Raw genomic sequence first — 14,254 nt, forward strand, 5'->3', positions numbered from 1 at the left:
TATTTAATATAATTTTTTGGATATAAACAAGGGAAAAAATTATTAAATTTTAAGTAAAATGTAACTCCACTAATAAAATATAAGAGATCGTATCAACTAAAGAGAACCAGTCATAACAACAACAATTTTAGGTTGACAAGCTTAAGTTAAAGTTTTTAGGACTGAAAGGAAGAGAATGCAAACTAAGTAGTTTAAGTGAAAATATTATAACCCTTTTTTTTTTAATTTCACACTTTAACGGATGGTAAAAGTGAATCTGCAAATTACCTAAGTAATGTGCAGATTCCCTATTATCATCCGTTAATCGGTTATATCTGTAATAAATCCGTATATATGTTAATATAATATAATATTAAACCAATAAAATTAAATTTTGATATCAACTTTCGTAATAAAATTGTAGAGCACAATAAAATCTTTATTCCTTTGTTATTATTTGACAAGATAGAGATAGCTGCAGTATAATTTCGTAAAGTAAAAGGAACTGCAATAAAGTTTATATTCTTTTGAGTTCATTATCAGTATTATTGTTACAAGTTATACCCTGAAAAATTAGGAGCAAAATATAAAAATTTCTGCAATATCTACCTAATAAAATTATGTTGTAATGAGAAAGTTAATATCATAAATCTTAATAATTCAATTACCTGCAAGACGAAGGCAAACAATAATTTAAGTTACAAAACGTACTTATGTAAATATGAAAACAATTATGTCTTAGGTACATTTTCAAATACTTAAGTCAAAACATTTTTCCTCAAACAAGGAATTGAGGGAGTTGGATGGAATTGTAGGAATTGATGGAGCAACTAATAAAGTTTATACCAAAGTTACGTTTGCCAAATAGCCATAAAATAGCATCTAACTTATTCAAATTCCTCGTAATTCGTTTTTATAATTCGTAGCTCGTAACATATTATTATAAAGCAAGTCTATTATACATAGGTATTGGAACTCTTCTCAGAACTTATTACTTTTAACGTTTATTTCTTTAAGTACTTAATTAAGTACAATAATAATTTTATCTTAATATATCTTTAATATTACTTTTACTTTCATCTTATTTTTATTTTAATAACGAATACTTTAGAAGAAGAATCGTAAAGACACGTAAAGCGACATTCATCGCGCCAGTGAATTAAAAAACAAATCTCAAAGGAGAGAAAATGTTATTTACAACAAAAGTGTGACGTGAAGTGTAAAATAAAGTCTCATCAGAAGAAATGAACGCCGAATTGGACATCCAGAGTTTCATTAACTGTACCCAGCAAATCCTGGGTCGAGACCTGCTCGACGATGTCCTGAACGTCACACAACTCCTGGAGTCTCTACCCGCACAAATTATTGAAGATATTAAGCTCAAGTAAGTTCGCTATCTTATTCTTGGATTTAGCCGTAAGTTGTGATTTGGATTTCGACTTCTAAATTAAGCCTAACTAAACCATCATTGAGTGAGTCGGCTTAATTGTATGAAAGTGAGTTTTCTGTAACTTAGTTTAGCTGGGACTTGGGATTTAAGAGATACTTAAATAATATTATGTGATTTTACTTGTCAAAAAGTTTTACACACTAGATGACGCCCGTAATTCCTTTCTTGCGTAGGAACCGTAAATTTTTCCGGTATATAAAGATACTTAATATACATCCAAGACCTATAAACAATGAACAACCGTTAGATCGGTCGGTGCGATTAAGGCTGATACCGCCCTGAAATTAGCAGACCGATGTCTGTCAGTACGAATATCGACGTAAAGGACATTAAAATAACAATTATATCAGCGCGCCTTGTAAAGTGGCGGTTGCGATGCTCGCCGCGTCCTTGATAGGGCGAAATAGGAGAAAGTTATACTTTTCACATGGACGTGATTGTTCGATTAAAAATTCCTCGTGAGGAACTGTAGTGTAACAGACAATGTATTAAATATAAAATTTTCAATGCTTTAAGCCAACAGGTTAGGAAGTTTATAGAATATTTGCAGAAAAATCGATGAACACAATATTAATATATTTTTTTAAAACCTATTGAGTTTGGAAAAAAACCCTCGTGAGCGATCGAAGATTAAAGAGCAGTCTACAACATATATTTTTTTCGGTATTGTGCTTTAAGTTACGCCCGACTTTATAGAGGTTGAACTTAAACTAAATTGCCAGGTAGCCCCTTAACCACTGCGCCACAGAGGTCGTCAATGTTCAGCTTCAGAAAATGAGTACTTCTACGGATTGGTGACACTGCTGTCATTGATACTGGATACAAAGCAAATACGTAACTATTGTGTTACGAATTACATATCGGTTTAGTGTTATCCGTCCTTGGCCAACCAAAAATAATTTCAATGGACATTGTTTGCCAAAGTAGTACAAATAAATCGTTATTTATTATAGGTATGTCCAACCCACTACACCCACTACAATGCTGTAGTATTTGTACATGATTGCTGGAGGATCACAGAAAGAGATTTTGATATAAAAGATAAAGATAAGAAAAATAAAAATTGATTACATTCATTATTATCATAGAGCGTTAAGTTTTTTATATCTTACGGAACCCTATATTTTTCAAAATAAAAAGTAGCCTATGTTACTCGTAAATAATGTAGCTTTCGAATGGTGAAAGAATTTTTAAAATCGGTCCAGTAGTTTTTGAGCCTATTCATTACAATTAAACAAGCAAACAAAGTTTACCTCTTTATAATATTAGTATAGATGAGACTCTGTTATATAATCCATATCTACTAATGTAAATGCAAAAGTGTGTCTGTATATTACCTCTTCACGCCCAAATCGCTGAGACAATTTTGTTGAGGTATCGAGATACCTTGAGTCCCAGGAAAGGACATATTATTATGAAACTTTGTAAAAGACATACGAATGTTTTTTTTAAACCATCACACTTATTTTTATACGCTTTTTATTAGCTTCACCTGTATGTTTGTTTGTAACCGACTTCTTTGGGCGCGATTTTGACCCACTTTAAACGGATAGATTTCGTTCAAACTTTGTAGATTTATCGAGGACCGATGACAATATACTAATTTGATATAGATATAACCAAATTAAAAAGTAAAAAATAAATAATAGTTAAAAAAAACTAAAAACACGCTTTTTATAGAAAACCAAACTAAAATATTAAAAATAAATTTTAATAAATTTAAATTAAGAAGTGTTAAAAATTTCAATAAATTTAAATTAATAATAGTGTGAATTAAAAAATATATATTTTATTTAAAAAAAAAGCGTGGGGTGCTTTTTAAGATATTATCAAAATGATAATCATTCTACTCTGAATATCTGTCAATAAAATATTTATAACAGCTATAATTATTGACACCATGCACACCACGCTTTTTTTTAAATACCTATTTTTTTTATTCACACTATTTATTTATTTAAACAATTTTAAGGTTAGCCAAGGTCTAAGGACTTAGGTATTATGTTTATAAATTTTTATATGTAATTTGATGTCTTCACTCTTCAGATATCTTTTTATAGATCCTACTTCCTAATATAATATTATAAAGGTGAAAGTTTGTTTGGATGTATGGATGTTTGTTACCCTTTCACGCAAAAGCTACTGAACGGATTTTAATGAAACTTTACAATAATATATTACAATAATATACATCAGAATAACACATAGGCTACAATTTTAACCGACTTTCAAAATGGGGGATGTGCTATGTTCGTTTTTTTATGTTCAACGATTATTCCGCCGTTTGTAAGCCGATTTTCAACATTTTTCTTTTGGTATATAGGGTATCATCTCAATTTGGTATTATATTCACAAAAGTGGTGATCTGATGAAGGATCCATAAGTAATCGAGGGAACTCCTTAAAATTTATAGGAAAACATGTGGTGACTTCGGTTTCGTGGGAAGTATTCTAAGCATATGCTACCAACAAGTAAGATTTTGCACCGAGGTATACCTAGCATACCATGGTTCGGAAGGTGCTGAGAGAACTCCTGATTCTTTATAGTTACAAGTTTGGGAGTTTCGGCGTTGTTTTAAGAACGGAAAGCATATGCAACTATGCAAATTACATTCATCATCATCACTACCATATGGTAGTGATGATGATGAATGTAATTTGCAAGGGTCATAATAGGCTCATAATCATGTGACGATGCATATTATAATATTATAATATGCATCGTCACATGATTATGAGCCTATTATGACCCTAATATTGGTACTTATCTTAGTCTTTTAGATCGAGACTCGAGTTTGTCAAGCGATAATTAAAAAAAATCTATACTTAATATTATAAACCTGAAGTGTATGTTTGCTTGAACGCGCTAATCTCAGGAACTACAGGTCCGATTTAAAAACTTATTTCAGCGTTAGATAGCTCATTTATCGAGTAAGGCTTTATATTATCACGCTAAGACTAATACGACCGAAGTAACTCAGGAAAATGTGGGAAAAACGGGGCAAATATTAGAAACGGTTTTGTCTCACGAACTACTGGAGCAATTTTATGGCAATATTTGGCACAGATATAGAGTAGATCACGTGAAGGAAGTATAGCTATTTTTTATGGGAAAATGTACGGTTTCCGTAAAATTCCTAATTATCGCGGGCGAAGCCGCGCGGGACATCTAATTGTATAATAAAATCCCTCCCACATACGGACGAACTTAATTTCACTCTATTATTTTAAGCAATCTAATATTAGCACGTTGAAGAGTTCCTTAAAATATACTGACATAATATATTAAATTTATCGACAGATAACTCGATTTTCATTTAAGTCACGAGCAAGAATAACATTTCCTTTTTTTTAGGGTTCCGTACCCAATGGGTAAAAACGGAACCCTGTCCATTTGTCTCCAGGCTGTATCTCAAGAACCGCGGCAGCTAGACTTCTAAAATTTTCACAGATATTGTATTTATGTTGCCACTATAACATTAAATTATACTAAAAACAAAATAGAATTAATATTTAAGGGGGGCTCCCAGACAAAAACTATTTTTTTCTATTTTCGCTCTTTATCGGTACGGAACCCTTCGTGAGCGAGTCCGACTACGATTTTTTCCTTACGAGGCGCGATATTTCTGGGAAACGCGTCGAAACCTTAAATTGATTCTGTTAAGATATGCGTGACGCCACAAACTGTTCAAATATATTGAAACACGGATTATGTTGATGTTTCGTGTCTGTAACGATGTGCGTGTAAGCTTTATTTTAATTATAAGGGTGCATCGAAGGTAAGTCCATTCAGCCAAGTGTCCATCACTCCAAAAACGTACAAAAAAAATCTGCGTACGTAGGTACGTGCGATTGGATTAGATTTTTTTATTACGAGTTAAAATGATATAAAAAATTAAAAGACGAAACTATCCTATGTCCTTTTCCGGGAGTTCAAGTATCTTTATACGTATATCCATTGAAATCGGCTGTTAATCGTGAAGACGTGACAGACAGACAGACTACTAAGTAGGATATGAAGCATAACTCATATTTTGATTGTCTCAGATAAATTCAATAAGGCGTTCGATATAGATCATTTCCTATTTAGCTTAAATTACATTGACTCTTAAAGGCGTCGCATATTTCGGGTTCTGGTGTTGTCCAGATTAAAATAATGTAATATGGATATAATATGCATAAAGTATTTTAAACTTCAAAGTAAGAGAGAGAGAGAAGAAAAATACATACAATTTATTCAGTATTTTGTCAGCGCAAAAATGGTATAATATAGCGTCATAATTATTACAGAATAATATTATGTTTTATGGACAGACATAATACTGAAACAAGTTAACTATTTATTAGGACATTTATTATTACATTAATGTTGGTTGTATCATTCTTCCTCATTCAAGTCTTTTCTGACCGCATAATAGGAACACCCTGTATACAGAGTTCAGCAAAGTGTTATCTGGCTAATGAACCTTTTTACAATCAACTCCTTACAAGTTACCAACAAGGGTTGTTTAAAAACACCCTTAAACAGTTAATTACTTAGCGCTCCCACAGAGTGAATATACAGAGAGATAATAAAAGAAAACTTTCTCCGGCAACTAATAAAATTAAATGGGACGTCATTTTTATAAGTCTGGAAAATACCAATTAGGTTCGTAAGGATTATTATTTTTTTCAAATCTTTTCATCGGATTATGTTGTCTTTGACGACATATTTAACATATAATGTGATACGTTACCAATCATGACATTATTATTATCTATATATTAATACGCGAGCCAAAAACTTTGGATCCCTTTTGACGAAAAATGGGGAAACGGAGGTGAATGAAATTTTGCACAGTTATAGTTTATATGGAGAAGGAGTGCATCGAGCTAATATTATTTTGAAATTAAACTTTTATAATACATTTTTTTAACAAAATTTAATAAAACATTACACCCACTACAATGTGTACACTACCAACTTTCCATCTTTTTGAATGACAAGCCTATACATACAAATTATAATAATTAATATAATTTACGTAGAACTCTAAAAAGAAGTAAGTACTGAATCTTATGTTATTAACTTTTATAATATTTTCTATTTTAGGCCAAATATTGATTTCTTTTTAAAGTTTTTATTTGTTTTGAGCCTTGAATAATCCTAATAAATATTTTCATACAAAGTGAAAAATGGACTTAAACCTGAATGTCATAAAAATTAAATACATGGGACGAAGGGCTGGATGAAAAAATGTAAAAAAATCATATCTAGTCTTTCGTCCCATTGGGACGATATTTTTTGGGACGAAATACACAACTGCTCTACACTAGTAACTAGGGGAAGGACGCTGCTCTAAGTCGCAAACAAATTTAGAGCTACGCACGAATACACTGCAAAAACAAGAAATGGAAAAACATAAAACGATCTATTATAATAAAACTGTCAGATGAAAACCAGCCTTTATTAACTTTCTATTTGTATCCGGCACCCAAAAGATTCATTTCAAGAAAAGATACCCTTAATATATTAGTATTCCAAACACAAAAAATATACAAATTCCGAACTATCCATTGCGTAAAAAATAGTTCATAAGAATATGCTGTGATAGAACCAAATAATATGTCTGTGACAATATGTTTCTATACACCATTTTTTGCCAAAATATCATGGTCTATAATGGTAAATAGCACAATGCAATAGATGAGTCATTGAGGCACACGCAGAATTTTTAGAAGGATATATTCTGCCATCTTTATTTCGATATTGTACAATATAATATCTGTGATGAGGCTCTGAGGAGGATCGAAGGAGTATAATCTAGTATCTACTTCTGACTTAGAATAACGTATAATATTATGGTAAGCGGTAGATACAGTATAGGCACAGTATAGCAATATGACATATCCCTACAGTAGTGAAACGAATGTACTTGCGCAGAGCAACGGAGGGGTACCCGCGGGGAAGCGGGCGGCGCGGGCCCGCGTACACAAACTCGCGGAGTTTGTATACCTGCGCCCACAGGGGTGACGTTGGCGCGTTGTCTACGAATTTTGTGTTGTAAAACGATAACTTATCTTATAAACAATGGGATATTATAATAAATGTTCAGTGTACGGATGTAAATCTGATTCAAAAAACAAAAAGGATTTAAATTTTCATAAATATCGGCTCATAGTTTACACTAATATTGTGTTGGCCTTGGCAGCATTTATTTGCATCTCTGTTTTATTGTTTACGTTGTAAGAAGTGTAACAAGGAGAGAAACAATATAGAATAAATTAAAAATCTGTCAAATACCCTGTTGCATACTAATTAGTACCTACCTAGCTAGGTACACACATCAAGTGTAACATTTTGTCCTTTGGACCGCCCTTACCGCGCACGTAATAAGAGTTTTAACCGGGGATGTTAGACGGCCACTTGGAAATCCTTGTATCGAGCTGGCTGAAAACTGGTATCGGAGACAGAAAACTGGTACGCCTGTGCTCCACTCCGGCGCTGCGAACACTGATGACAAACTGTGTCGGAAGTCGCATCCCAGTGGAAAAAATTAATATTTTAATTTCGTATACTGTTAATAGAGGGCAGTAATCATCGAACGCACAGAAGAAATATCATTTATTTATTGAACACACATATATCTATTATCACAGGATAACCTAATACAATAGATAGGAACCAAAAAACTTAATAAGTACTAATATAACAAACAAAAACTTAAAACATCAAACATTAAACATTAAAATTATGACAAAAAACAAAATGCGGCTCTAGTAAATTCAGTCAGTGAACACGAGAACAGATCAACATGTAAAGACAGATTGTTAAGCGCTCGCAACGCCCGTGTCAACGGCGCTCGCTGCAGCAGATTGGTGCGCGCGCGCGGTACCAGCAACAGCGGCGGCCGGCGCCGGCGCCGCGCGTACTCGTCCGGTCCGCAGCAACTTAAATAAGTAAGTTGCGAGAGCCACCTCCCTACGCAATTCAAGTTTGTAGTAACCCGTCATACCTAATACAAACAAAGATGGATACAATAAAGGGTACCCGGGGTAAATACCATACATCCTTGAATACAAAATATGTCTCACAAATTTATTTTGTATGCGCTCAAGTATTAATTTGTACTTATTTTCGTGTGGCGACCATACAGCATTATTGCATTCCAAGTGGCTCTTTACTAGCGTGGCTCTTTACTATCATTTTGAACTCCATTATCTTTTTGATATTGTACTGCATAATTCGGGTATAAAAATAAAATATATCGAAAAAAATAGATAAATTATTCATAACGAAGATTTTTATAAGAAACGAGGGTTTGTTTGCTTAACCAAACAATGGAAAAGAAGTCCGAAGTAAACAAATTGAGATTTCGAAAAAACATTTTTACACAAAACACAACTGTTTATCGAGACTGCTTGCTATAAAAAAGTTTTATATTATAAAGGAAATCTGATTGGAATGTTTTTTACATGCATCTTTGAAATTTACCGGTTATTCTATATGGTCAGTGTATTTTGGTCGGTCGAGGGCCAATCTTGGTATTTTTGCGTACAAGAACCAAGTAGTCTTGGTACATGGTACGTGGAACCAAATCTGGTATGTGTACCAAGAAATTGGTACGTCTGACGTCCCTGGTTTTGAAGTGCTTCTCTTACACCTGACGTGTGATTAATTATTGGATATTTTATGTATTCGAAATTTCGAATGCGTCTTCATTGTTAATCCTTCGATCGTGATTCGTGGATCCTTGGAAATCTATTGTTATTCTATTGTGTCTCCCTCACCGGTGAGCTTATGGGGCTTGATGGGTTAATTAAATTTTTAAATAGAGAACTAAAATCATTTATAAATAAAGTTTCACGTAAATATCTGGCAGTACGACATAATATGTAAATAATAAATATAACACGCTGATTAAACAGATTAAATGATAACATTTGCATTACAAGCACAATATTTTATTTTTATTTTATTTCCCGTTCCGTGGCAACCCTGGCATATCTGCTCGGTACCTATCATCGGTGGCGGCATCGTGCGACATCAAAGGCGTTTCGTTACTGTAGGGACTAATATTGCTATACTGTGGTATAGGTAATTATTTACAACGTAGTATGTTGTAATTAATATTTGATTATTCCTAGTAACTTTAAATATCAACACCATTATTTAGAACGAAAAATATCAAAAAATGTCTTAGTCAATAAACGATATTTGAAGCTTTCCAATATTTATTTCAATGTGTTCATTGAACTCTGAAACTTATGGCACAAGATTATTTAAGGGGAAAATTTTGTCCAATACTTTTTCTTTGAAAGCGTGCGGGCTTAACAAACTTTAGCTCGCTACAATAATATATTTAATCCCTCGGACCAGGGGCGGATCTACTATAAGGCTTTTTGGGCTGCAGCCCAGGGCCCCGCGAATACAGAGGGCCCCCAACCGAACTGAAACCAATAGACGATATTGTCAATAATAACAATTATCCAGAATTTAAAAAAATCCGATCATAAGGTTGGCGCATTATCCAAATGCCGTAGACGAACATATAAGGAATGAGTGCATTCAGTTAAAATACTACTTACTGCAGTATAAGACAGAGTCTTACACCTCTTGCAGTGAAATTTTTTGGATAATTTATGAAAAGAAACTTGTCGATGTTTTCCCAAACTGCTATACCATCTTAAAGATTTTTCAACGATGCCGACCACTAGCTATGAATCAGAGCCATAGAGAAATATAATACACGGGGAGCAGAGCGTTCTTTCTCCGAAGTCGTATATACTATATAGAAAATAAATACAGGACAACAATGTCATCATTAATTATCAGTTCTTTCGATAAATTTCGATTTAACAAAAGACCTACAGTGCGATGACCAAATAAAAGAATTTGCAGTTTGTTAGTTGAAAGCGCTAATCTCCGAAACTACTGGTCCTATTTGAAAAATTCTTTCAGTGTTAGATAGCCCATTTATCGAGAAAGGGTAAAGGCTATATTTTATCACGCTAACACTAATAGGAGCGAAGAAATAGAGGAAAATGTGGAAAAAACGGGGAGAAATTATTTGACAGAGCTTATTTGAACGCGCTAATCTCAAGAACTACTGGTCCGATTTGAAAAATCCTTTCTGTGTTGGATAGACCATTTATTGAGGAAGGCTATAAGCTATATTTTATTACGCTAAGACTAATAGGAGCTAAGATATAGAGGAAATTATGGAAACACGGAGGAAATTATTTGAAAGGGCTTATCTCACGAACTACTGGAGCAGCAATTTTTCTGTTATTTGGCACAGATAAGAAGTAGACAACGTGAAGGATCATAGGCTATTTTTTGTGGACTAATTTGCCTGTGAAATTCTTAATTTACGTGGGCGAAGCCCCGCGGAACGTCTAGTATAAGATAACCATTTATAACCCATATAAATAAATTAAATATTTTGTTTTCCTATTTTCTTCCTGTACTTAACATATTATATTATTAATATATTACACTAGATGTTCCGCGCGGCTTCGCCCGCGTAAATTAGATATTTCACAGACAAATTAGTCCACAAAAAAAAAGCCTTTGATCCTTCACATGGTCTACTTCTTATCTGTGCCAAATAACAGAAAAATTCCTCCAGTAGTTCGTGAAATAAGCCCTTTCAAATAATTTCCCCCGTTTTTCCACATTTCCCTCCATTTCTTCGCTCCTATTAGTCGTAGCGTGATAAAATATAGCTTATAGCCTTTGTTAATAAATGAACTATCTAACACTGAAAGAATTTTTCAAATCGGACCAGTAGTTCCTGAGATTAGCGCGTTCAAATAAGCCCTTTCAAAAGGAAAATGTTGAAAAAACGGGAGGAAATTATTTGAAAGGGCTTATTATTAAATTATTTAATTTCCTCCCGTTTTTTCATCATTTTCCTCTATTTCTTCGCTCCTATTAGTCGTAGCGTGATAAAATATAGCCCATAGCCTTTTTCGATAAATGGACTATCTAACACTGAAATAATTTTTCAAATCAAATCAGTAGTTCCTGAGATTAGCGCGTTCAAATAAGCCCTTTCAAATATATTTCCTCCCGTTTTTTTTCCACATTTTCCTCTATTTCTTCGCTCCTATTAGTCTAAGCGTGATAAAGTATAGCCTATAGCCTTCCTCGATAAATGGGCTATCTAACACTGAAATAATTTTTTAAATCGGACCAGTAGTTCCTGAGATTAGCGCGTTCAAACAAACAAACAAACTAAATAACCATAAATAACAAACTCTTCCGCTTTATAATATTATTAGTATTGAATATACCTACATCACTACAGAAAACAGTTTCTTGTCAAAATAGCAATTAGTTGAGTAATTAGGTAGGGCCCCTAAGCAGTATTAGCCCAGAGCCCCACAAATTCAAGATCCGCCCCTGCCTCGGACCTTCAAACCTTTAAAATGTTGAAGGTTATGAACTACGTCGTGTCCTCTTATCAAAATAATATTATATTTCTCTCATTGACTGTGTAAAATACATTTTCGTTTATTGGAATCAGTTATCTTAAAATTAAATAGACTCTGGGAGAAGACAGAAATCTTAAATTTACGTGTTAAAAATTATTCATTCGCACAATTCATCGTTGAATTAATAAAGCAAAATTTGACTTCAGTTAGCGAGATTGCTCGAAATGACGACCATTTAGAGAGGGTCAGAGTACCGGAGAAGTGTTGAGTGATTTACTCTCAGTGAAGAGCTGTCGCTTAGCGATGATCGATAGAACGAATTCAATTCTTTGAATGCTAAATTTTTATTGCTTAGCCTATAATAAATTTGAATTTAGAAACACACAACTGTTCTTTCATCTCTTCAAACCAATTGGGTAAGTACATCTTTTATGCCAGTAAGTATCATGTGGTTTTTTAAGCAAGTTGCCATTTTTTCTCAATTGAATATTAGACGAGATGAATTAAAACTTTAAAACCCCATCATGTAAATCATGTTTATATTTTACCAAGACAGTATTTATGTGTTTAGTAAAAAAAATATTGGAAATATTATTATTTATTTACTCATAATAATTAAATCGCATATTTTATTGTCAAGGTGTACTAATAATTACATGTATTCTGTGGTCAAAACCGATTTATAAAGTGCGAGTCTTTAAATGAACGTAGGTAGGAGCGCTGTGTGGTGGTGGTAAAGAACTATAAAAAATGACGTGTTTGTATGATGGAAGCGTTCATTTAAAGCCTTGTCGAGCTGTATATGCGGTTTAGCGGCTAGTGCAGACTACACCCGAGATCATAAGCGACAGTGTATAATTATGTTACCGTTAGAATGCAGAATACGTTAACGTGCACATTACCTAGGTAATCTGCAGATTCCCTAATACCATCCGCATGGTATGAATTTAAAAAAAAAAATATCTATGGAATAATATTTTTTAATAATAAATACCTTGTCTGCATAACAGCCTGCCTAGCATATGTCAACGAGATATCTCACTCTCGAGATAATTAAAAACTACTCGTCTCATAATGTCAAAATCTCGACATTATCTCGACAAAACTCTGTAACAATGTGTTATTTCGATGATAGATCTACGCGAGAAAAAATGTTTGCCATGCTAGGGTCAAAAGAAATGAAGAGACAAACCATTAAACATTAAGAAAACATGTAGAGTGAGATATCTCGTTGGCGTATGCTAGGCAGGCTGGTTTACGCACATTAACGGTAACATAATATTATATACAACGATTTATTTCATTAGCGGCGCTGTGGTACTGTCATTTAAACATACAATTATTGATTCAAAGCTAACCCACCCGTTCATGCGGACGCAAATTAATCCAGCCGGCAGCCTAAAATTGTCAAAATGTACAACAATCGCCAACACGTCTATTGTTTGAATATCACGTACGGTATTCAATACACTTACAAGTGTACGTGACAGTAACAAATCAAAAGTTACAAAACGTAGTAACTCCAAAAGATTTAATGAACTCGGCTCTAACGAGGGAAATAATAAAACTGTGTAAAATGTGGCTCGAGTGTAAGACTTCGGAAAATTAGTTTTCCTGTTCCACTTTACGACTCCCCATGCAACCTGGAGCCTTTTTTCTTGACGCGTGAAGAATTATTATAACTTCTAAGGATAAAATGTCACTGATAATCATATTGTTTTTAACTCGGGTACAGGTAGGCCAACTTGTGTTAGTCTGGGTTAAATCTAACCCGGGGTTAAATCTTAATTGAAGAAGTAAGTGCATAAAGTGGATAACTAAAATTTTATAACATAACAATAAAAACTTATTTTTTCCCTTATTATTTGAACAAACCTTGTAACTTATCTACTTCATAATCTGGCTTAAAAAAAATATTGATAATTGATTACTGAGTAAATGTAGCTTAAAGTTAAATAATTATTTACCCAACGCATGGACACCGGGCGCGGGAAGGGTAGCGGCGCGGTGTTTCTTTGATGGCGCACGCCGCCGCGCCGGCCGCATAGTATGCCTACTTGCCTAGCCTCATAATTTACTTAGTGCCCATGATCCATATTTTATTTAAAGGAAAATTCGGACAATATATCGGACATATAATGAGAATCGAGTACACACTCTCCTTAAGCATTGAACATGTCTCACCCGTCATGTTGTATTGGCTATAGATAAAATCCACATTTTTAATATCAAATCATTTTCATTAATTCCTCGTATTTATGAAAGAAAGGTTAACAAAGGGTTACTTTCAACCCGGATTTGCAAAAGCGGGCCTTACATGAGGTACGTTTTATATTGCCCTCGTATGTTGAACTTTATGTTTTATTTTAAGCCCTAACACCAAACAAGATAAAAGATAAAATTGTGT

General features: G+C 33.6%; 1 protein-coding gene across 2 annotated transcripts in view; it reads left to right on the forward strand.

Annotated features, from left to right (window-relative positions):
- Positions 1-1,096: 1,096 nt before the first annotated feature.
- Positions 1,097-14,254, forward strand: part of LOC121740332 (tachykinin-like peptides receptor 86C) — a 68,913-nt gene continuing 55,755 nt past the window's right edge. For both annotated transcript variants that reach the window (XM_042133000.1, XM_042133001.1), the window contains exon 1: positions 1,097-1,363. In XM_042133000.1, the coding sequence (XP_041988934.1) occupies positions 1,224-1,363 (140 nt within the window). In that variant the 5' untranslated portion in view covers positions 1,097-1,223. The remainder of the gene's footprint in view (positions 1,364-14,254) is intronic.

The sequence above is a fragment of the Aricia agestis genome, chromosome 3, assembly GCF_905147365.1.
Source record: "Aricia agestis chromosome 3, ilAriAges1.1, whole genome shotgun sequence".
Taxonomy (NCBI): Eukaryota; Metazoa; Arthropoda; class Insecta; order Lepidoptera; family Lycaenidae; genus Aricia; species Aricia agestis.